Source organism: Neovison vison, chromosome 12 (genome assembly GCF_020171115.1).
Source record: "Neovison vison isolate M4711 chromosome 12, ASM_NN_V1, whole genome shotgun sequence".
NCBI lineage: Eukaryota > Metazoa > Chordata > Mammalia > Carnivora > Mustelidae > Neogale > Neogale vison.
This window is the reverse complement of record NC_058102.1, coordinates 67,378,872-67,404,225: the sequence shown is the minus strand read 5'-3', so window position 1 is coordinate 67,404,225 and position 25,354 is coordinate 67,378,872. Positions and strand designations below refer to the sequence as shown.

General features: G+C 41.2%; 2 protein-coding genes across 14 annotated transcripts in view; one reads left to right on the top strand and one right to left on the bottom strand.

The window, feature by feature from the left end:
• Positions 1-25,354, top strand: part of PPFIBP1 (PPFIA binding protein 1) — a 174,030-nt gene that overhangs the window by 58,403 nt on the left and 90,273 nt on the right. For 11 of the 13 annotated variants that reach the window (XM_044228754.1, XM_044228751.1, XM_044228761.1 and 8 more), the window contains exons 3-4: positions 4,759-4,867; positions 18,988-19,017. The exons of 1 other annotated variant lie outside the window; for it this stretch is intronic. The gene's annotated coding sequence lies outside the window, so the exon portion shown is untranslated. The remainder of the gene's footprint in view (positions 1-4,758; positions 4,868-18,987; positions 19,018-25,354) is intronic. One more of the 13 variants, XM_044228752.1, reaches the window with a different exon arrangement.
• C12H12orf71 (chromosome 12 C12orf71 homolog) lies at positions 20,885-22,448 on the bottom strand. Its single transcript, XM_044228768.1, has 2 exons — positions 21,804-22,448; positions 20,885-21,208 (listed from the first exon to the last, which is right to left on the bottom strand). Exons 1-2 carry the CDS (start codon positions 22,446-22,448, stop codon positions 20,894-20,896), a joined length of 960 nt encoding a protein of 319 aa, XP_044084703.1. The 3' UTR covers positions 20,885-20,893.

The window sequence follows — 25,354 nt, the reverse complement described above, 5'->3', positions numbered from 1 at the left end:
AAGTTGGTGATGAGTAACTTAACAGTATATTTCCCCCTTATTATTATTTGGGTTGTATAAACTTGTCTTTCAGTCCAAAAGAGTACTGGGTCACATTTAGGTGACACATTTCCTCCAGACATCCTGGAGAACTTCAGGAAGTGGCGGGGATGATTCAGCAGGGGACATCTTCCTGAACCATGCAGAGATTGGTATTTGGATAGAGTTATTCTTGCCAGGCTGTGAAGAAGTCTTTCCATAATTTATGTGGATGTTTGCTCAGCCTTTTCCCAGATGGAAACCAGGCCGAGGATAAGACTAGATGGGAACAAATTCGGAAGATTTGGGGTCCCTGGTAAGTCTTTATCCTGAAGACTTTCTGAAGGTTCTGAAGTGGCCTTAGCTTACCAAGGGAAAGATAGACGGTGGTTAGTTAGTTTGGTTCTTTGATTACTTTGGTAAAAAATGGAATATTGTGGACTTTTATGTTCCTCATACCTCAGGGTAAGCTCTAATTTTAGAATCAGAGGAATCTTGCAAGTCTGTGGAAATCCATTTATATTCTTATTTTAGGTACTTTATCTTAAGCTGTGCAGAGGTATACTTTACTACCTCTACTTAACATTTCTAGCCTACAAACTTTTTGAGATTTCTTTTTATTATCTGTAACTTTTCAAAAATTGAAAGTATTATCAGTATAGCACAGAGATTAATAATACCAGCTGTGGACCCAGATTGCCTGAGTTCTGATCCTGATTTTCTTACTTAATAGCAGTGTAACTTTGGGCAAGTTATTTAACCACTGTGCCTCAGTTTCTTTATCTGTAATATGGGGATAATCATTTTACTTTTCTTACTGCATTTTTGCCAGAATTAAATGAATGTATTGTCCATTTATTGAAAATAGAACTATTAGAATAGTTTCTGGTACATAAGTTCCCAACAAATATTATCTATTATTGTATTACAAATGAGAAAATTAAAGCAGCCACAGGTTAAGTGATTTAGGTAATTGTCCAACAAGATGACTAAGCCAGAATTAGTGTGTATTTCAACATTTAGTCAACTGTGAGTGTATTTAACCAGTCAGCTGTGCTATACTGACATAGAGACCAGAGGTCAGGAAACTTTTTCTTAAAGGGACGGATCAGTTAATAAATATTTTATACTTTGCAGGACTTAGACTCTCTTCTGCAGCTACTCAGTTCTCATTGTGTTCTGTAAAAGCAGCTATAGACAGTATGTAAATGAATAGGTATGGCTGGGTTCCAATAAAACTTTGTTTATAAAAGCAGATTGCTGTTTTTTTGTGTGTGGGTGTTGTTTTTTTTTTTCCCTCCCAGACCTCTGCTTCAGATACTTAAGCCATACCTTCATAGAGACTTTGGATTCAATTTAGGTTTATTTATTTATTTATTTGTTTGAGAGAGAGTGAGCGAGTGTGCATGCACAAGCATCCCAGAACATGACTGGGGGGTTGGGGGGGCAGAGGAGAAGCAGACTCCCTGCTGAGCTGGGAGCTGGATGTGAGGCTTGATTCCAGGATCCCAGGATCAAGACGTGAGCTGAAGGCATATGCCCAACTAACTGAGCTCCTCAGGCGCTCCTGGATTCCATTTAAGGTATGAAACAGGTATTATGATAATAAAAAATAACTTCACCTCTAAAGGAGTATGTCTAACATGTTATTCTGACTTGTGATGGTCATGCTTTAGAAGATCGAAGTAATTTAGAAAATAAGCAGTAGTAATGTTTTTTCCCATCTCAAAGAGATATACTGAAGTCACTTAATGGTTTGGAGGATTATTCTTAGAATTTGAAATCTGATTTGGGCAAGATGCTAAGGGTTGTCTTATTAAATAAACACACATACAGGGGCGCCTGGGTGGCTCAGTGAGTTAAGCTGCCTTCTGTTCAGGTCATGATCTCAGGGTCCTGGGATTGAGCCCAGCATTGAGTTCCCTGCTCAGCGGGGAGTCTGCTTCTCTTGCTCCCTCTGCTCTTCCTGTCACTTGTGCTCTTTGGCTCTCTGTCTCCCTGTCAAATAACTAAAATCTTTAAAAAAATAATAAGTAAACATAAATACAGACTTTTTTGTTGTAGTTTTTCATTTTTGTGCAGGAAAAATGTATGAGTCTAGTAACAGGCTATTGTAATTATCCTTGCCATTACACAACAGGTTTTTCTGCTAGGAATGTTGTTTGCATGGGTTTGAATTTTTTGTGGCTTACTTCTCAGTTTAATAAAGTGTTCTTTTTAAATTAAACTTGTCAGCGAACCTTTTTGTGAGTGGCTGTGTTAGTTCATATTTATAGCTTACGTCTGTTTCTGAGGAAATGACTAAAGTCGCTTGCATTCGATCAAAACTGTGTGACAAAGGACATCTTTGACTTACTTTAACAAGGCTCATGATAGAAACTCAAAAAATCTCATGGTTCATGTTTATAAGTGTTTTTATGTATTCAGTCTTGGTTGGGCCAAATAATCAGAGCTCTGTGCTAAGGGAGGGACTGAAAATACTCAATGCTTCCCAGTTGAATGGATTCCTCTGGAGCAAGTTCAGGCAACACTTTCTTATAAGTCTTTAACATTTTTTTTACTGCACATGTTTAGAATTGGGTTTTATGGAATAGAATATATGGAATATATTTTTTCTTCTTTTTAAAACATTCCACTAATTTTCTGTATCCTCGTCTGTATCCTGTAGGCCCTCGTTTGTATTTAGATATGTGACCTCTAAACCTTGCACATGTAGTTTCTAGCAAGGAGGCTGATGGCGTTGGGAAGGGGTCTGGGGATGTAACTGACTCACAGAAATGTGCTGTGTCTTGCTCCTGCGGAGGTCCCTGTTTCCCCACCTCTGGAATATCCTCAGGCTCTCCCCATCTCAGTGCTGTCCCCTCACCGTTGGTCCCTTCCTTCTGGCAATGTCTGTGTTCTTCCTCCTGCTGTTCGCTCCAGGGCAGGAGAAGGGGGCACAGGCCAGGCCCAGGCCTACTCAGACCCAGGTTGACCTGTGCTCTGGGACCCCAGCTAGAACTCAGACCCCCCCACAAAGGCCCTGCTAGAAATGGTGGTTGGATTTTGCTGTGATTATTGTTCCAGATCAGTTATGTTATAAACTCATGGGAATTTTCTGTTAATGTAATTGTTAATTTCAACCCTTTATGAGCACTCACGGAAACCACTTCTCCAGCCAAATCTTGGATCTCAATTTAACACAGACAAGAGTGAAATTGCTGTGTTGGCTGTCTCATGTCATTCACTCCGGCCTCCGTTCTCAGAAGCACCTATGGAGTAGGGTTCCTGCCCACTCACTTTGAAAACTGTTGATGAATATAACTGTTTATTTTTGGAGCACACATTAGTTTTAAAATTGGGCTTGCCTATGTATACACGATTAATTGCTAAAAGTTCACCTGGATTGGTGTGTCTGTATGGGTTATATATGAAGCCAGCTTTAGGGGCGACCAAATGGACAGATGCTTACCTGAGTTGAGAGATTTAAGACAGCCTTTATCCCCCATTCATGCCTGAAATTCCATGGTCAGTAATGCATTTTATTTCTGTGTTAAGCAGCTGCCTCTTTTGAAGCTCTTTTTCAAATGAAAATATCCCCAGGAAAGCTATCCATTAAGCCTTTTGAACCTTAGCACCGATCCTGTTTCTTCCCTACTTAAACATCTGGGGTCACTGACTCCTCAGAAGGATAGATAGAAGAAGCAAGGAGCCACACTGCTCCTTCATAATTTGGTCTGGGACTGGCTCTGACTCTGTGTACATTTGATAACCCCATATGAGGTTATTTGTAGTACTTAACTGGGAGATACTTGCTTTCTTATTTAGATGGAGGTATTAGGAGGATTTGAATAGTGAGCACCTCAAAAGGAACTTCTATTCCTAAATATTCCTTTACTTCCAAAATATATTTTATTACTGTAATGGTGAGTATGTACATGCCATACCTATAGTACTGGGATCTTTTTTTTTTTCCCTGAGTATATGTTAATTACAAGAAGTAAGGAAATTAAGTCTAGGCGCAAGTCTAGAACACGGGGTGTATATGTTTCTACCATATTGTCTGCATATTCATTTTCTTTAATTGATTGACTTCCCCTTTTTTAATTGATTTTTTTTTTTTTTTACCTTAACAACTAAATATAGTAAAATTGTGGTTCGTTTATGTACTTGACAAACATTCATAGAGTGTCTAATATGGTGCAGGTACTTTGTGCTATAAAAAGGAATGCTGGTGGTTTTCTCCTGAAACTCAGGCTTCAAGGAATATTTGAGGTTGCCTAGCAACTGGGAACTAAGGAAGAAAGAGAAGGGAGTGCTGGGGTTGGAGGGGTGGAGAAGAAAAGAGGAAGAAGGAAAGAAGGATAACTAGAAGGAAATTAGTTAAATCTATTGGTCCTTAACACATTTTCTTGTTTTTATTTATTTTTAAATATTAAAGATTTTATTTATTCATTTGAGGAGAAGAGGGGAAAAAGAGCACAAGCAGGGGGAGCAACAGGCAGAGGGAGGGGGAGAAGCAGACTCCCTGCTGAGCCCCAGGGAGGAATCAATCCCAGGACCCAGGGATCATGACCTGAGCCCAAGGCGAGTGCTTAACTGACTAAGCCATGCAGACATCCCACATTTTTTTGTTTTTGATTACACATGTTACCTTGTTAGATGTTCTTCATTGCTTGTAAAATAATTTATCATCTGTCAGCTTTTTTTTTTTTTTCTGGTATACTCTAATTTGAAATTAGTTTTAATTTTTTTTTACAGTTGTTTCTTTCCAGTATAAAAGAATTTTATGGACCGGTTGGCCAATAAGTACATGGGAGGTTTGAAGAGCTGAAAGAAAAAAATCCATCTTAGACTTGCTTTTTAAAATGTGAGTAAACTCTCTACTCTCCATGGGTTATTTCTGAGATCTTTAAAGCCTGAATATAGAAAGGTAATTTCTGTATGTTCAGTGTGTAAATTTTTCCCCAGTAGTAAAGTTACTTGACTATATTGGTTGACTCATTAAGTCTATGAGAACTGATGACCCACCCCAGTCTTGAAAAGTTTAATTCTTGAAGTGCTATGACTAACATGGATGACTGTAGAATTTTGACATGGTGTGGCAGTCTGTGAGCAAATCTATTTGGCACCAGGAATGGAAATACAGACCAGGTAGCCCATGAACAGTACCACCCTCTTCTCCAATCCCTTGTTGCTTTTGTCCCGCAGACCATTTCAGTGCCACATCGAAGCTAGTGAGAATTGGGTCAACCTGTTAATGACCCTATAGGCTTAGAAAAATGAGATGTTTTCACATAAGCTTATTTACTCCCTTCCTCCCTGGTATTTTTGTTCAGTAATAATAATAACACCTAACTATTTCTTGAGCATCTGCTAAGTGACAAGTACTTGACTCATTCAAGTCAATCAGTATTCAACACATACTTTTTCTGTTTGTGATGTGCCAGCCCCTACTCTGACACCTTGTGTTTTTGTCATGGCAACCTTGCAGTTAATATTTTCAGGAATATACATGAGGATATTGAAGTTCAGGGAAAGGTAGGGAGAATGCTGATGGTCACACAACTGGTAAGTGGCAAAACCTGGAGTGTGAACATGGCGCTGACTTTTTCTGACTGGCCACATCCTAAGTGGTGTTTAAAATGCTCTTCCTGACCCTGCTTTGGTAGGAGCCTAGAGCCTTCTGGGTTTTATTCTAAATAGAAATATGATCCTAATTCTTCTAAACCTTGGCCATAGTCACAACAAGGAAGGAAATTGGAGAAACATCCTCCCACATTTGAGAGAGAGCTTTGGTGTTTGGATGGGGAATTAAAAGATACAATGTCCAGTCCCAGCCCTTCCATGGATTTCCTGTGTGTCCTTGCGATAATTTAACATACACGGGAAACAATTACTTTTATTTATGCCAACTGAGGAGAGCAGACCAGATATTCTCTGAGGTCTCTTTCAGTCAGCTTTTTATGGAAATATGGAGGAAAGCCCACAAATCATAAGTGGATAGCTTGAATAATTGTCACAAAGTGAGTACACCTTTGTAACAGCCCGCAGATGAATGGAAAATTGCCAGCACCCCAAATGCCCTTGGAAATAACTGATTAATCCATTTTGCCTGTTTAAAAAATTCATGGGACTAGAATCATGTCCTATATATTCTTTTGTGCCTGGTGAATTTTTCTCATTATATTTGTGAAATTTATCTCCAATATTTATAGTTTTTCTGCCATTCTCCTCGCTTTCACAATATTCAGTTATATATCTGTTTTATAGTTGCTGGACATTTCGGTGGTTATCCAGTTTGTATGAATACCAGATAATGCTTCAGTGAATATTTTTGTGCCTGTCTTCTGGTGATGACTGTATTTTTTTTGTTCAGGGACTACTCAGTAATTTAGACTCTGCCGATCTGGGGAGGGATGTTGGACTAAATGAGTATCTTTGAAAGCAGACACGCTGATTTTAGGTGATTTGTCTGCTTCAGCCTGACTGTCTGGGCGCGCTAGTCAGGAGCAGATGAAGATGTTTTGACAGATTGCTCTCGAGGGTGTGGCCAGGTGGGACCTTGTCTGCTCTGTGTGTGGTGTGGGAAGGCTTGCCTCCTGACAGCAAGGGCTCTGCTTGGATTCAGGAAGGGGTTACAGAGAGGAAGAGAAACTAAATCCAGAAGTGATAGACATCTGGGCTACCCTAGAAATCCTTAGGATATCTTGTCAGCCAGATCAAGAGCTTGGAAAGCTGACAATGCAGGGGAAGGATCTCTGCTGTGAGACCTAAAGAGTCTGAAGAGATGAATAAAGAAATAAATACTGATCCAGGCGGGGAGGCTGAATCTCAGAAGGAGCTCTCAAAGCATTTTCTGAACAAATTTATTCTGATTTTGTCAAATTTCTTTTTAAGTCTAATTTTCTTTTAAGGAAGTTTGGAAAAACCTGTCCCTAATGTATGAATCTTGAGCTAAGATGGACTTAATCAGTAGAATTACCAAACTGGGGGAGAAAAAAGTATTTTCAAACAGATTTGAGGAGTGGGCCTTGGGGCCTTGCTGTGTGACCATTCTTTGTGGAAGTCACAGCTCCCTCACCTTTTCCCACGATCTCTCTGGATTAGCTTCTCATCTCTAAAGAAGGAATATTAACATGCTGATCTGATAGGTTTGCTGGTATAGTTTGCTGCAGAGTATCAGCTGTGTGTTTTTGGGTGTGTTGCATGGGTGCTAAAAATAATAGTCCTTATTCTTACTGTTTTTCTGAATCTTATTATGGATGTTGCTGGTTTGACTCTGCATCTGATTCTTTATAGGACTTTTCAGGTAATTCTTTTTAAAATATAAGACTAGTTTTTTTTTTTTTTTTTAAGTATGGTGAAAACTAATAAATATTTTCCTACTTGCCTCGCCTTAAACTGAAATCTGAGGGAAGATGAAAGGAAGCATTTGTCCATGTGTTCTTGGCAGGTCCCTCCCCAGGGTGAGTCAGTGAAGACACTCTTGGTTGTTGAAACTGCTTTACATGGTTAGTTCAAGAAGAGGCCAGTGGAGCTAAGAGTCAGGGGAAAGTAGGGTCATTTTGCACAAAGGAAAAATCATAATTTTGTTTGGGAAGAATTGACTCTCAATTCTCAATTCTCGAAGGAGTGTTTTCAAAATATGACCTAGGTTCACAAAATAGTTAATGTCCAGAGCAGATAAAAAATTAAATGACTGGAGTCTTGTGACTGATATAAGGCTATATTGAGCGTATCTAGATATATTTTCACATTAATGGTCTCTAATACACATGCTCTGTTCATTAAAGGGTGTGTATATTTATATATAAGCTACATAAATAAATGTAGTTAAATAAGTGGCCTAGCTGGATTACGAAAGCTGTACTTGGCCTTCTCTTCTATCTCTGTTTAAATTCTCAGTTCCCACATGACACAGTTGGGAGTGTCCCACCCCCCAAAACTGGATTTCTTTTGTTGTTCCAGACATCAAAGCAAACATTGATTTAAAAACATTTACTAATTGTCATAGAAATGACATTGGATTGATAAAATGAGAATAAATACCAAATTGTGTTATTACTTTTAAGTTCTGTCCTTTGTCCTCTTATACCCAAGTATAAGAGGATGCAGGAGGACATCTAGGGAAAATTTAAGCTAAAAACTTCAGTACTTCTAGTTATTGAGATGTTCTGATAACTGGCAAACAGAAGAAATATCATTTGCCCCAGAGTAGAGCAACCCCCTGGTCTCTCCATTGTTTTCATGGTTCTTGAGATCACGGGTGGCAATGGTGAAAGCTGAGTGGCCCCAGACACAAGAATGAGGTGGAGCCTCTGCTCTGGTTTTGGTGGGGTCTTCTCTTCCTCAGGGTGAGGAAGGCCATGGACTGTCCGTGTCATCAAGCAGGCATGGTTACGTAATCTCTCCACCTTGTCATATAGTGGGATTTTTTTGTTTGTTTTAGATTTTATTTACTTATTTGAGAGAGAGAGAGCACAAGCAGGGGGAGGGATAGAGGCAGAGGGAGAAGCGGACTCCCCACTGAGCAGGGAGCTGATGTGGGACTCGATCTCAGGACCCTGGGATCATGACCTGAGCTGAAGGCAGACACTTAACTGACTGAGCCACTTGGGTACCCTCATGTAGTGGTTTTTGAGCAGGCTGCTGAGATAATGGTGTCCCAAAGAAAAGCAACCCCATAGCTCTGTTCCTTTGGGCCCTCTTTGTCCATACCCTGGTAGTATTTTTCACTTTAATTATCATAGGGAGGTTGAAGTTTTCTATGTCCCCACTGCCTTTTGTGGACCAAACATTGCTATTCTAGGTAAATTCCTACTGTGGATTCTCAAGGTGCTGCTGGGGGTTGGTGACCTGACTGGAATCGTGTCACATATGTGTTCTGTCTTGAGCTTTAGTAGTTCATTATAACTTGAGGCAATATGTAAATGAATTTCTTTCCATTATGAAAGCCACAAAAGATTTTTATTTCCATTTGTCCCCCTCTAGTCCTCTCTCCCTCTTCTACAGAGTATCTTGGATCTCCTTTACAATCAAAGGGAGGTGTGGTTGGGCTTTTAGAACTCTGCCTTTAAGCAGCTGCTTCCTTTGTGTGCAAGGGTGTGGATGGAGTTTGAAGGCTGCAGGAGCTCTTTGCTCCACTGGGCCAAAGCCACAGCCGTCTTTTTATTCTCAGTTGCTTTGTTTTCTCCCCACCCCTTAGGAAACTGGCAGTCAGTGACTTTGATTTTTTTTTCTCCTTGATACAGATATGCAAGGGTGCAACTGTAGACTGAAAGGAAATGTTTACACATTTAGCAAATAAATAATCAAAATATGTGGAGGGTGTGTGCGCACACAGGCCTTGACTCTATAACGGGACAGGTGATGTGTTTTTTTTTTCAAGTGCTCTGCATTTATGTATTTAATTAGAAGCACTTAGCACTTCTGATGATACTGACGCATATAGTCTCAGCAGGGTTTTTTTTTTTTTTAAGATTTTATTTATTTATTTGACAGAGAGAGATCACAAGTAGAAAGGCAGAGAGAGAGAGAGAGAAGCAGACTCCCCGCCGAGCAGGGCGCCCAATGAGGGGCTCCATCCCGGGACCCTGAGATCATGACCTGAGCAGAAGGCAGAGGCTCAACCCACTGAGCCACCCAGACACCCCAAGTCTTAGCAGTTTTTTAAGAAGGGAGAGGGTCCAAGGGAACTTTGGCTCTCATGTAGTGGATCTTTTTTGAAAAGCATGGTTCTGGCCCCAGAATTTCAATCAGCCAAGGCTCTCTATGGCTTAGGGAGCAAGGATGTGGGAGAAGGGATTTCAGTAATTCTTAAATCTATTATTTAGCGGTAGCTCAAGGCTTTGTGCATCATAATCAAAGAAATGAGGTTGTGTCCCCAGGTGTGTTTTGTGTTCCTTGAACACCAAGATGCTGCCCTCTGCTTGAGAAGGCACAGCCCAGAGCTTGTTCAATTTAAGAGGAGACTTAAATTAGGAGTGTGGTCAATTACAGCCATTGTAGCAGGACCCATTAGTCTTTAGGCAAAAAGAAAAAATGCTATCTCTTCAGAAATGTTGGTAGCTTTTAAAGCTCTAAATAGCCTCAACAGCTTCCTGTGACCATTGCCTTGAACCGAGGTCAATCCCTCACCAGTGAGGGACTCGTCAGTACCGTGCATTAATTGTATGCCTTCTGTGTTTTAGTTTGTATTTTAAAATGCAAATTGTCACTGTACCACCAGCTTTTCCTGTTTATCTGTTTTTTTTTTACTTTGTTCCTTACCTTTGTGATAGTAGTTCTGTGCTTGATTTTAGATACATAGGCTATTTGATACTGTGATATTAAGAGATTTTAGAAGAAAAGGTCATCAGCTGTCTTTCTGGGCTATTCTGGGCATTTTGTACTATATTTATTTTGGGTCCAGCTTTTCCTGCCCTTGATTTCTGATTAGCTGTTCCTCCCCCTTGCCTTGGCCTCTCATCTTGCTTGGAAGCTTTTCAATAGGTCTGAACTTGGATGACTGTTTTGTTTGACAAATAAACACAATGTCAACCTTGGGAGGGAGGGAGACCCAGGATGGAACTCTTCGTGAATGCTTCTGGTTCTAATGCATAGGATTTCTGGAACCAGGACACCAGCTTCCAATATATCAGTGTCCAGAAGTTGTTTCCTGCTTGAGGGGATTAGCTTTTACAGAGGGAAACATGAATCCTGGGACATTTGCACAAGTGTTGGATGATGTGTGGGATTTATATTCTTGCAGTTTGTAAACTTTTAGAAATTAAAGAACGGATTATTTGGTTCTTCATAGTCGAAATGGGTCCTGAGTGAGGTCTGGCACATAACAGCCCTTTCTGAAGCCTCGTATCCCAGAGAGAATCTCCTGTGTTGTTGGGATAGTGAGAAAAACAAGCATCAAGTGGGAAGCAAATGGCCTTCAAGGACTATCAGACCTTCCAACTAAGACTAGTTGCAGCAGAAAACAGTGACACCCAAAACACCTGTTTATGTTGACTCACAGCACCCCATGGCCTGTTGGCCCTTTCTCTGGCCTCCCCTTTTTAGCCAGCCAATACAGCAGCAAGCACTTCCCTGGGAGTCTGAGTCTCTAGAGGGGTGGAAAAATGCTCACTCATTCTACTGGAGGGTTGTAGGATTCAGAAAGCGTTTTTTGGTTCTTCCCTTTGTGGCCCTCCGGAATTCTCAGAAGGGGGAGCTGAGGAAAATCACGTGCTACAGATGGCTCTTTGTGCTCTTTACCTGATCGATACAGTCAGTTCTCATTTGCAGCAGTCACTGCAGGTGCTGAATTAGTGAATGCTGAGCCACTGGCCCCAGAGCATGTGTAAGTTTTAGGTTCCTGTCAGTCTCTGTCACAACATTTTCTCGGTTGATGAGTACATAACTTTGTTTTTTGCTGTTGTTTTAAAGATTTTGTTAATTTGAGAGAGAGAGTCGGAGAGATCATGAACAGGCGGTTGGAGTAGAGGGAGAAGCAGACTCGCCTCTGAGCAGGGAGCCCAATATGGGACTCAATCCCAGGACCCTTGGGATCATGACTAGAACTGAAGGCAGACCCCTAACCGACTGAGCCACCCTGATGCCCTCCATGGCCTTGTTTCTGTTTTCTGTTTTAAGGCACCTTATTTAATATTTAATATTTAGTTTTGTTGATTTAATATTGTTTAATATTGTTGATTCATTAGCATTGACTTTAATATTGTTAATTCATTAGCATTGAATTTACAATCACTTGCACTCTAACCCATCCCTGAACAGAGCTATTTTTTTTTTTTAAGATTTTTATTTATTTATTTATTTGACACAGGGAGAGAGAGAGAGAGAGAGAGAGAAAGAGATCACAAGTAGGCAGAGACACAAGCAGAGAGGTCAGGGGGAAGCAGGCTCCCCGCCGAGAAGAGAGCCAGATGCAGGGCTCGGTTCCAGGACCCTGAGATCATAACCTGAGCTGAAAGCAGAGGCTTTAACCCACTGAGCCACCCAGGTGCCCCCTATCCCTGAACAGAGCTTATCTAACATACCCGTTTTTCTCTGCAAGGCATGTCACAGCCCTCTTGAGCTTAGCCCTGTGCCCTAGAAACACGTGTTTATAGTATGAGTGCTGATCTGAAACTAGAAGGCAGAGCATTGCCTTGTTCCCCCTCAGCTGGGACCGTGCTCAGAGGCAACTCACATTTTTTGCTGCGCTGTGCATGCCCATGAGTGTCCATGAGAACACTGCTTGTATTGATTTTGGGGTTACAAATGAATTTTAGCAAGGGGGCACATCCACAGGTACCTGTTGTGTAACATAAGCAAAGTGATGTCAATTATTGTGGCAGCAACCCTTTTCAGTTCAGTGCTGTAGTTCACATACCAAACCAGTCATTTAAGGTAAAAATGAATTCTGAGTTTGTATTGTGACCATTATCCAGAAGATGTCTTTAAACAGCCTCGTGTAAGATGAAGACCATTACAGACAGCTTGCCCTTTTAGTCACTCCTGTTGTTGAACGGATGACAACGCTTCTGCCAGGCTTTGAACACTTGGAGGAAAGGAGCAAGGTCTTGTGTATCCCCATGTCCTTGACATGAAATGATAACAGCCAGACATAGTGGAACGGCGACTAGAGGGAGCGGCAACTAGAATGAATGAACGAACGAATGGAAGAGCAAGAAGAAGTTATCTTGGTAATGCATGAACCTACTTCAGGTCACCTGAGGAGTCTGATGTATCTTTTCAGCTTAGATGATTGCCTCATGTAAATACTTACTAATTGTCAGAGAAAGTAGTATAGCATGGAGGATATTGCAGCTGGCCTGAGAGAGGAACAGCAGGATCACCAACCATACTGAGAAAACTACATAAGGGCTAAAACTGCATTTTAGTCCTTCTCCATCTCACCACATAGCCTGGCTAGCTGGTTTTGTTTTTTTTTTTTTTTTCCTCTTATTCCTGCTGCCAGCTTCCCTTTTCGGTCCCACTGCCGTGCTTCTGTGATCAGAAACCTTTCTGGATTTAATCATCTCAATAGCTTGCTTCAAAATTCAATTCTCTCTGGAAGATACAGTTCAAAACTCTTTCGTGATCTGGCTTCCATCCCGGCACTTTTTATACTTCTCTGTCTCTTACCTCCCTGTGCTCAAGCAAAACTACACTTTACACTGTTTGCTATGCATGCCTTTTAGGACTTCTGGCTTTTGCTTAGGCTCTTCCCTTTGCCAATGTTGTCTGTTTCTTCTTCCAGATCGTCCCCTGTGTCTGGCAAGATGTCCGTCCCCCCCAACAATTTTGAGCCCTTCAAGGGAAGTGTCTTTCTAACTATCTTGGTGCACAACCTCTAGGATGTTATGTTCGTAAATGTATTTGAATGGGTGAAGGAATCTGAACATTATCTGGAGAATTTGGAAATAGGAAGACTTTAGAAAAGATATTTTCAAGTTTAAAAAAAAAAAGAGGATAGAATATCAATTTCTACTCAAATAGAAAAATGTGACTGTTCTTTTGTTGACTAGCTTTGTCTATTGTACAAAACTGAGCTTTTCCACTCAGGAAACATCTACACTACGCCATGCTTGGTGGCCCCCAATATAAATATCCAGGGACTAGACTTAATTAAAGTAGGAGATAGTTAAATTTTATATGAGAGGAAATGACATGCAATTTCAGATATTATCTGTTTCAATTCTTTCCTGTAGATTAACCATTCATTTCACCAAATATTTATCATGGAGCTACCATGTCCAAGAAACTGGGCCAGGGACTTTGGAGTATGAAAAGAAAAGATAAGCAGAACACAGGGGCTTTTGTCTAGTGGGAGACATGGCAGCACATTTCTGTAAAACACGATAAAATGTTCACTTATTACAGGGAGTGCTATGGTAGCACAAAGGAAGGTGAGATTATTTCTAGTCTGCTCGCTCTTGCAGAAGAGCTCGAGTTTAACATGAACCTTGAAAGGGTGCATTTAGGAGTAGGTAGGTAGCAGGGTAGGCTAACATGGTTGGGGCAGTTGCAAAGAGAGGGGACAGTATAAGCAAAGGTACAGATGCATTCCTCAAGGAACATGAGGGGTGAGTGCAGAGCATTATAAAATAAGACTGGAAAAGTACATTGGGATCTGATTTTAGAGCGATTTAATGACAGTTTGCTTGGACATAATTCTATAGGCATAAGGAGCTGTGGCAGATTTTTAACAGGAAGATTTTAAAAAGGAAATATGTGACAGCAACTAGCAGCAGCTAAAATTTGTAAGCACATATTGTGTGCCAGGCACTCTTTCTAAATCCTCACCACAACACTTTGAGGTTAGTACTACTAGGATCACATTTTGTAGACAAAATGGAAGGCCCAGAGTGGTTAAGTAACTTCCCTGCATCCACAGCAAATAAGAGGTAGGCCTGGGACTTGAAGCCAGAAAGTTTTGTTGAGAACTTTGGGTTTTGAACCTGGGTTTGAACAGTAGTCTTCAAGGAGTCTCTGAACTTTCTGAATTATTTACAAAGTGTTAATATATATGAATGTGTAAATTTGTTTAAGAAAAAAAAATGTATAACTTTAATCCTGTAAGAGGAATTTACCAAAAACATTTAGTAAGGACTCTAGAAGCACTGTTTTGCTCTCACAAGTTCCCCAGTATATTTAGCGCCTTATAGGTGACCGTATGCATATGCTGCTGCTTAGGGTTAAAAAGCAAAACACTTGGGACGCCTGGGTGGCGCAGTTGGTTAAACGACTGCCTCTGGCTCAGGGCGTGATCCTGGAGTCCCGGGATCGAGTCCCACATCAGGCTCCCAGCTCCATGGGGAGTCTGCTTCTCCCTCTGACCTTCTCCTCGCTCATGCTCTCTCTCACTGTCTCTCTCTCTCAAATAAATAAAATAAAATCTTAAAAAAAAAAAAAAAAAAAAAAAAGCAAAACACTTTTGCACTGCTGGAAATAAAAGGAAATGTTGAAAACAGTCTGCAAGAATTGGTACTATAAAGTGGCAGGTTGTTTCTTGATTTGGGAAAAAACAGAAAATGTCCAAGAAGGTCTTTTTTGAAGGTAAACTTGAGGTCTCCAGGCTACTTGAAACTTGTGATAACTCAAATGAGAAAAGAGCCTAGCTCACCATTTGGCAAAAATTAGTCTTTTAAATTTCAACAAAAGCTAAATAAACTCCTAAAATCTGAAAGTTTCTAAAAAATTCCTGTATGCTGGTCTGCTTTCAACTGGATCAACTTTTTACAGTTAGAGGGACTTATGGGATTGATGTTTATTAACCCAGGAGACTGAAAATTCCTTGCAGCCTGTGGTGAATCCAAAGGCGGGTGCTAATATGAATGAATGAATCCAGATTAGAGAATTGCCTGACCTATATCATTTGGGAAATCAATGCCTAAGTTCTGTTTAAAGATTGTAATACTTTAAATATGTACATCTTTAACATACTATTTTCACACAAGTATAGCAAATGTAATGTTTTATTTTCATAACAATCTTCTAGATACCTATCTATTGGGGTTTTTCGTAACATTTTCCCCATCTTTGTTGCTCATTTTCTATTTTATATTTTTTTTCTGGTTTGTTTGAAAGTAAGTTACCAATACCGTGATGCTTCACTCTTAATTTCCTAAGAACAAAGAACATTCTTTTACGTAGCCATAATATTCTTATTATAATAACATGATCTAAGATAATAGTGATATTATTATAATAACCTAAGATACAGATATAAGATATAGATATAATGACCTAAGATATAGTCCATATTCATATTTGTCTATCTATTAAGAAATTTTTTTTATCATTGTTTTGAGAATTTGGTGAATGACTCAGTGAAGGATTATGAACAGCAATTGGTCATCACGTCTCTTTGGTCTCCTTTGTGAATTGTCTGGTCTCCCTGACTTTTTTGTTCTCTTCTATTTGGTATTTGATGGTGTTAACATGTTTGAAAAGTCTAAGATGGTTGTCTAGAATTGTCTAGAATAATTTCTTATATTCTGGATTCATTTGACTGTTGGATTCCTCATGATCCAATTCAGGGTAAACACAACAGTGGTAGCAATAGAAGATACGTAATGTTGGTTAGGCTGAATCAAATCGTTTGGTTAAGCTGGCGTTCACCAGTTCTCTCTATTGTGAAGGTACCTAATCTCCCTGATAACTAAGGCGTAGTCTGCTGGATAGTTCCCCGAGACCATGTGCATGTCTTGTTCCCTAATAGCCATTCACCCAATGGTTTTGGCATTCCATTTTTTTAAGTTGTTATTTAGATTCTAGTTAACATATAATGGAATATGACTTTCAGGTGTACAGTGTAGTGATTTAGCGCTTCCGTATAACCCTTGAGCTCTTCACAGCAAGTGGGTTAGCATTCTTTTTGGATTCTTATGTGCGTCTGTGGTTATGGTGGTGGTTGTGATAGGGTGCTAACTGAATTTGTGGTCACTTTACTGGCGAAGAATTCTCCTTTTCATTGTCATGCCTGTTTGGGAAGAAATCTAGGCCCCAAAGACAGAGGGCTGTTGAGGTGATGAAAGGGAAACATGGAAGCAACTCTCCAAGCCTGCATTGATAATGAACTTGTCTGGTGTTTGCCTTTGTGAGTGGGTGCATGGGGAAGTTCTGTGAGGAGAGGGAGATTTGTTTAGTTTTGGGGATTTGCACTTAAAATAATAAATCTTCATCAACACAGATGAGGACAAATGAAGTTAAATCGCCATTCTGATTTTCTTCTAGACCAAGAGAATTCAGTAATAATGAGAGGAATTTTCATTAAACAGCCACAGTCTGAATGTGTGCCCTCCCATTTGAAAAGGCCTCAGAAATATTTCTTTGGGAAGCATATTCGACCGAAATCCAAAGGGCATCAAGGCTGTGGAATTCCTTTGAACGGTGGAATAGTAAACAAATTGTTTGGTAGGGGGATTTCTTGGTCTAGGTTTATAATCCTTTTGGGAATTTATCTTAAGGCTTTTGTACCCACCCGACCCATGACTGGCTCACTCAGTGATTCTGTGTTATCTGATGAGGATCTCATTTCACTTTTGAAAGCAGGGTGTTGTTCTCTTTGTTGGGGGGTGAGGGGGTGAGGGGGTAGGGGGAAAAGCTTGACTCTTGGCAATACAGTATAAAGCCTACTCATGCATCTTGCAATTAGAGAGTACATTGCTTGCCGTAGACCTCCTTCCACTTGCAACTCATGATGCAAAGACTTATTTTTTAGGCACTTCGCTATCCTTCCTGCTGAAACAAAACCATTTTTAACTCTTGGGGTAAAAACCCTACCAGGTATTCTAAGGAATTCATTTATAATTTGTTTCATTTTTCCTTTCGTTGTTTGATAAGAGGATTTTGGAGGTTGTTTTTGTAACTAGGTAGACCTAGACCTGTGTATCCTCTGGAGCCATGAAATTTCAAAATTATGTTTAGTCTGAAGAAAATGATTTTGTTTTGCTGGTACGGTGCACATACTTTTTTCTCTCATTGGGATCCTACTGAGTAAAAAATTGACATGGGGTGGGTAATAAAATTTACGTTAGTCTCTCCAATTCTGTGTGTGGAGAAAGCTGAATGCTCTCTATGTATGCTTGGTAAGTTTTCACCACAGTCTGGCTCATTATGACATTACTGATTCTAGAATATGAGTATCTAAGGTAACACTTGTCTAGTGCAACCAGCTGAACTTTGTGGGTTTCAGGGTTGAGTGGTTCACTTGAAGGAGTTGTTTTAGTTTTGGATATTAAGATAATGGGAATCCCAAAATGTTTTGGTTATTTCGGTTAGCGTGTGTCTGGCAAGTGCGGTCATTCGAAGCTTAAGATCACAGCAAAGGTAGGACCTTCCAGGGACCACTTCCATTTTGCTCTCAGTCCTTTTGATGTATAATGGGCCTCCTCTAACCCCAGCCCCATGTGTGTGACAAAAAGTGGAGAACCTGGTTGTAGTTTAACATGTAGCTAATAGCCTCATAGCATATTTGACACCATAATGAAGAGGAGATATTGAAATATTTCCTGTTTTTAAGCACTTTGACTTGCTTTCTGAGATGTAGCATGATAACCCCAATGAGTATTTCAAATTCTAATTCTTACAAAGAACATTTGTTGTAAAGGCCTGTAAAATACCTTGTTTGAATTTTAGAGATAAACCTCATACCTGTCAAGCAGGTTTATATAACACTGAAAAGTAAGCACAAATATGTAAGCAGTCTTGCTAATGAACAGGGCCTCTAATTCACCAGGAGCAGTCTTTCCAAGTAGGTCATTTCAGTTGAGTTTTTCTTAGAGCTGGACTTAATTACTAGAGAAAGAGTTAAAATAACAGAGTTCTGGTTACTAGTGTCGTGAAAGTAGGAGATGTCATCTTTTAGATAGATCATCCTTTTAGCCTAAAGCAACACTAAGGCTTCTTGTATATTTGTTGAATGGACATTCCAGATTAGTCCCTAACCTCCCCTGGGGTTAGGTTTCTCAGTCTGTGGGTCACCATCTCTCTTGACCTTCCATGGATTTCTTTTCACTTTCTGTCTGTCCCCTTTCCATCCCCATACCTGCTCTTCACTCTGTTCGCCCTAACTTTTAACATAAAGAATAGCAACTCTAAGCTCTTGTATTTCACTTAAAAAAAAAAAAAAAACCAAAAACTATATAGGAAAAAGTTGAAAGAAGATATATTCAAATCATTTAAAAAGTTTTATAGAGACAGACGGCTCTGTACCAGACACTGTGTTAGGATCCTCCAATAAAAAGGAACTAAAAGTTAGTAGGTCAAGTAGTAGCTGAAAAGTACAAGTCACAGGGGAGGGGGGTGGCAGGATGGGGGCCTGGGGGACAGCTTGGAAGGATGTGGTCAACTTAAGCCAGAAGGATCATTCTGGGCCTCATAGTAACTCGAGAGTTTGGAGTCTTTAAGGACGAATTCCCCGGGCAGTGGGCGGACTCGAAAAGGCAGTGGGGGGAATTCTTCAGGAATGGAGAAAGTAATTCCTGTGTTTTGTGTGTTGGCCTTTAGGAAAAACACGAGTCTCCTTTGCGGAATGTGGTGAGTATGGATTGAAAGAAGATCTGGAAAGGGCAAGGCTTTGTGATGGCTACTAGATGCGATGGCTATGGTACAGTTGGGGAAGGAGGGGCCTGGGATGGATCTGGAAAGAAGGGACCAAAACTCCTGAACAGGTGCGGTAATGGGACTCAAAGTCCTTGCCAAGTCAGAGAGAGGTGAAGGTGGGGGAGGAGGGTGTTGGAGGGAGCCAGTCAAAGGGAAATGCTCTCCGAGAGTTGGATAAAGTGAGGAGTCTGCCTGTGAAGAAGCTCAGGACGTGACCATGAGTGTATTGCTAAGAAAGCCCTGTTGTTTGATGTCTTCCCTCCCATCGTACTGTCTGTTATTCTTCGGGCAATATCATCCCCACTATGTCTCACATGTAATCAGTCATGTAACCAGGACTGCACATTCTCACATGTAACCAGGACTGCACACGTCACGCCACACCAGTTTATCCAGCAGCTTCAAGTCCTCCACCTTAAACTAACTCAAGCAACCTCAGACATGAAACTTTTAACAATTCACTTCCTCATGTTGAATTATTTTTTAGTAATCAGTGTGTACCTCATACAAACTGTTATCACCTGTAACCTGTTCTGGTTGAATGTTTACATGGCTTTCTCTCTTGATCAATGAGCCTCCTGAGCCCCAAGGATTGAGTGTCTGTTTTTGTAATTTAGAAGAGTATCTGGCACTTCTTTGTGCTAAATATTTGTGGAAGGAAGGAAGAGAAGAAGAAAGGAGAAAAGGGAATTGAAGTTGAGGAAAGGGAGGAATTTGAGACCAAAGACTCCGATGCTTTAGGCACCTGAACTCTGCAGGTCAAAAGCTGAAGGAAGGCTCTTGGGTAAGCCTGTGGGTGGTTAAGGAGGATGGTAGTGGTCGTGGGGAGGAGGGTTGAGATCAGTAAGAGGGAGAGGTCAGGGCAAAAGGGTGAGAGCTGAGTACAGTCTTCCTTAAAGAAGTGAAATTTAGAGGGAAGTTTGCCATTTGTAAAGGAATTTCAGAAGACACGGTGGGGAACGGACGGGGGGGAGAGGACTTGCTTGAGTCAAGATCTGCAGAAACCTGTAACTCTGGGTAAATATTGCTTCTGTGGGGGAAATGCTTCAATGTGAATTACTCTTAAACTCTCCCTCTGGAATGTCCCTTGGATCTGGTTTTCTGGGGAGATCCTTCGGAGAAGCCATAGTAGCAACAACAAAGAAATTATCATTATCTCGTTCGTTCTCCAACAGTCCTGTGAGGTTCGTATTATTATCTTCCCCATCTTCTGAACGAGGAGGGTTAAACCTGGAGTGGTTAAGTTGCATTCCCAATCCTCACATTCCTCCCGAGTGAGCCACTCATTCTAGCCACTGCAGCACACACTAGAACCAGTCAGGTCTCCTGGGAACATCGGATCTACCATCTGAACTCCTGAAACGCTGCCAACTGAAATCTGCTTCCTGAATGACTCAGTATCTCGGCCACTTGTTCGAGCCATAGAAGTTCAACCAAAACCACACTACCATCTTGGGAATCTGTTGGGTTATACTACTGCCTTCTGACAATGGGCATTTGGGTTTATATTAAGATGTATTAAGATATAATATTAAGATGTATTAATATTAAGATGATATTAAGATGAAAGTGTATAAAAATAGAGTAAAATACAGTAAGAAGGGAGGAGGAGAGCAAGAATGCCTTCAAATTAGGAATGCTAATACTACTTAAAATTCTCAGAGAATATATTTCAGACTTCCAGACAACATACAAACTTTCAGCCCAAGTCAAGGTGGTGGGCTGGAAGAGGAAGACATGACTAATATAAGAGTATGTGTTATATTTATTAGAAAACAATTAACTCATGAAGATTATAGAATGGGGGCTATCAAATGGTTAAAAAATCTGGCGATAGAGGGTGTCCTAATTCGAGGGAGTCTTGAGGTTGGATTCTCTTGCTTCTGTGAGAGAGTCTTTTCTTTCGTGCCAACTTATGAGGTCTCTCAGTGGCCTCCTTGCGGTGTGGTCTCCTGAGAAGTGAGGAGAGGACTTGCTGCCTTAGCCAGCGCAAGACCCACCTGAAGTTCACACAGGAGAGCGCCCATGTCCTGGAATGAGTGTCCTCCTTCTCCGGCTGACCTGATGAGACTGAGGAGGTCTCTATAGTGCCTGTCATTTGGTTGGCAGTTGACTGGTTTATCATCTGCCAAGAAAATGAAGGAGTTAAATATGCAAATCCTGGATAACAATCTGGCTAATATTTACCACTTATAGAATTCAAATCCTTCTGTCAAAAATAATCCAACTGTAGGGGTGCCTGGGTGGCTCAGTGGGTTAAGGCCTCTGCCTTCTGCTTAGGTCATGATCCCGGGGTCCTGGGATCAAGCCTTGCATCAGGCTCTCTGCTCAGCAGGGAGCCTGCTTTCTCCTCTCTCTCTGCCTCCTCTCTGCCTACTTGTGATCTTGGTCTGTCAAATAAATTAAAAATCTTTAAAAAAAAAATCCAACTCTAAATGAAAAATTTTAATACTTCAACACACATGGGGCGGGCGCAGTATCATAGCTTTTCTTAACTTCCCTATCCTCTCTTCTTCTTCAGTGCTCCTCAGTATTTTCCCTTCAGCTCCACCCTGACCCCTTTCCTTCCTTTTTCCCTCACTCTCCTGCCACGTCAGGCACTGAGGGAGGCTGACCTTGGTTTAAAGCAGGGAATAATGCTCCATGCATCATTTCAAACTGCCCCCCCTCCCCCAAGCAGGTCCATCTCCTTTTTGCCTGTGAGGCATCTCTCTGCTCACCTCAGCAAGTTCATGTTCCCGAAGTCTTGGTGGAATCTGTGGAAACTGAATGATGCCTTCATGCTGGTAGGCATGGGAGAAGTCCTGACAAGTATCATGTTCTTGATGACTGACCTGAGCTATGTCTAGAGGGGAGCTGCCAAACAACTGGGAATCTTCCTCCTGGGCAGATCCAGGGAATGCAGAGTCATCATCTTTGTCATCTTTCTGATTTTCTAGAAATGTCTCAAGCTTTTGTACAAGACTGTCCAGCTTACTGATAGTCAATTGTCTGTTCTCTTCAGGGTACTTGTTGATCCACTGATTGCTTCCAGTTAGGTCCCAACTAGCTACGGAGCCTGAATTGTTAGAGCCCTCATCAACATCCCAAGCCAGGGTGATGCTGAGTTTGCAGAACTGCTTTGGGTCGTCCCGAATCTGGTCTTGTCTCCTCAGGAGTCTGCCTGTACTCTCTGTCCTCCATGTCCCTTGGATAGGAGGGACAAGGATTGGAAGACTCTTGGGAGACTTGTCTTCCCAGGAGATGGTGTTTTCGTAGGAGAAGGTGTCCTCGGAGGGGAAATAACCCACGGAGAGACTCAGGTTTGATTGCGAGCTGCAGTCTGTGCTGTCCGATTGGTCGCTGCTGCAGGTTGTGTGCGCCATGGAGTTCAGGGACTCATTCTCAGGTTTCCCTCAACTCAGGAATCTTCAAAAGAAAAAAAAAACTTGGTGGGATTGGGGAGAAGAGGGAAGTCACAGTATTTAAGCAGTAATGTTTTTCATTACTTTTTCTGTTTGTTACTATGCCATTCTGGTAGTTCATCCAATTTTTGTATTCCTTAAGGAAGGACAAAAAAAAGCCACCCCCCTCCCTTGAAAAAATGCCTTTCTTTGTGTGACAACCCTCTCAGCTAATCCTCTCCACCTGCTACTGCTTGTCTTCTGTCTTGCTGCAGTTGAAACAACTTGCGTCGCAAAAGAAAAAAATGATCATCATGTAAAATTTGAAAAATGCAGAAAAGTATGAAGATGAAATTAAATACGCTTATGATCCTACTGTCCAGAGATATGGATAACCATCCCTGGAAAGATTTTGGTGGATTTCCTTTTCTTTTTCTTTATATGTACATAAGTGTGTACTTGTGTATTTGTACATATACATACACATACCTGCATATGTGTGGGTGTCACATCAGCTGTTGGAGATCACTCTCTTTTATGGCATACCCTACAGTAAACCTGTATATGGCTATTTTGTCATTTTTAATGACTTTCTGATTGATGACCATTAAGTGGTTGTTACTGTTTTAATAAGTCTTGAATAAACCCCCTTATCACTAAATCCTTGTGTCTCCCTCTCTCTATATATATCTGTGGCTTTGATGGATCAAAGATCACAGATAAATTGGAGTTGGTATCAAATTGCTTTCCAGAAAGGTTATAGCCATTTAGATACCCATCCTCCCACCATCTGTTGGCATTTTTTAGTGCAGCTTTTTCTGTGATGCCCCAGTAGGTGTGTGGGGGTGGAAGAAATACACACACACACACAGACACACACACACACACACACACACACACACAGTCACGCCCTGCTCTGGCGGCTGCCCACATGAAAAAGGCGCTGCCAGCTCCTGGGCCATAAACTGGGGATGTTAGAAATCCTTCAGATCCTGACTTACAGTGACTAGAAGTCCAACTGCCAGAGGTCTCTGTTCTGGGACTGTTGGTTACTATGGCAACACAAGGACCCAAGTTGGAGTCAGAAATATGGGAAGAGAAAATAAAGTGATAGAAAGCCACAAGGGCTATCTTTTTGCTCCCCCCTATTCTGTGCTCATCCTGTCTGGGTCTGAAGAGGATCCCCCCTGAGGGTGGAAGAGCAAATGCAATGGCGGTTCCTTCCCTCCTGTCACATGGGTATGAAAGATGGCTCCTGCCTTAAGGGAGTGTAGAGCCTATTTGGTGAGACAGACATAAACAGTTTGTTATAGGACAGAACGGTAAGTGCAACAATAGGACTTAAAAAATAATGTGGGAGAACGAAAGGAGGTTCCTCAGGCAGCCAGGGTGAGACTGGGGTGGGGATATCAGGAAAGGCCTCCTGGAGGAGATTACGCCCAATCTGAGTATGTATGAGGAAGTAGAAGTTAGTGAAGTAAAAAGGCTCAGGAGGAAGCATCTGGGTGGCTCATTTGGTTTAGCATCTGACTGACTTGATTTTTGGCTCAGGTTGTGAGATCAAGTCCTGTGTAGGGCTCTGCACTGAGTGTGGAGCCTGCTTAAGATTCTCTCTCTCCCCCTCCCCCTGCTTGTGCTCTTTCTCTCACTTTCTTAAAAAGGTGATAGAACGGTTGGGGGAGAGGGCCTTTCCAACAGAGGGGACAGCTTGAGCAAGGACACCCAGGTGAAAAACAGCTGATTGTGTGGGGAGATCAAGCTTGATGAGGTAAATTGGGATCAGGGAGATCATGAAAGGGTTTCCACTCCTGTTAGGGACCTTAGACTTTTATCTTGTAAGACTGTACTCAGGATAGTGGTATTCATTTATAAGGCAGTCTTCCAGGCAATTCAAAATATATTGAAATACTTGGCACGATTAAAACAAAACTTAACAATGGACTTGGCAGAGTGGATGTTATTGGTGGACTTCTATGAGAATGGAATCGGTAGGTTTGCATGGGGTTGAGAAATGAATGAGAGGAAAGGAAGTGAGAACAGTGAATATAGACTATACTTTAGAAATATCTGAATAAGAAAGTAAGAGGAGGAAACTGAGTCAAGGTTAGTTTCTGCACCAAATCCCCAAATAAGGAGCAAGGAATTAGTATGGGGGGGAGAGTTTCAAAATATGAGATTGGCTGCTGCTTTTGAAGAGGATAAGGGTGGGACTCATGGCATGGTTAGAGGGACAGGCTTGTTATACCCTGATACTGGAAGGAAGAAAGTGAAGATGGGTGTAGAGAAATTTGTAAGAATGCAGTAAGAATGCAGTGCTGAGGACCTCCCTTTTCTTCTTCGAGTTTCCCAGCTAGGCTTTTGTCTTATTGCAAGAGTAAGCCTGCATTTTACACCAATTCTGTTAACTGAATCTTTGTCCAGTTCTGTTAAGTGCTTCCAGTAACATAAGGTGTCTTGGTTTTTCTAGAACCAAGCCCTCCCACTTCCCACACTGCTCTTCCCTTAACCACTGTTGTGAACCCTTCCCTTTCTAATGGCATCATGAAATTATTTGGGAATTGGTCAGATCATAGTCCCACAGTGATCCAATCTGGTCACTCTGCCTTCACTGCTGTATTGTTCTCAGTGGGTAAACCATAGGTGGAGGTAGTAAATCTTTCATTGATTCAAACTCTTGTTTCCAAATGTGCAATTCTGAGGATAAATGTGGGTCATATAGGATCAAGGGGTCTCAGCTGCATAGACTAAACCAAAAAACCTTTTCTATAACAAAGTCATCCTGACAAACTAGCAACCTCCAGTCTGGTGTAAACTGTGAGGCTGTACAATTCTGCTTTTTGGTCAGTTCAGTGATTTCCAGGAAGGGACTAGGGCACCTACTCAGTTTC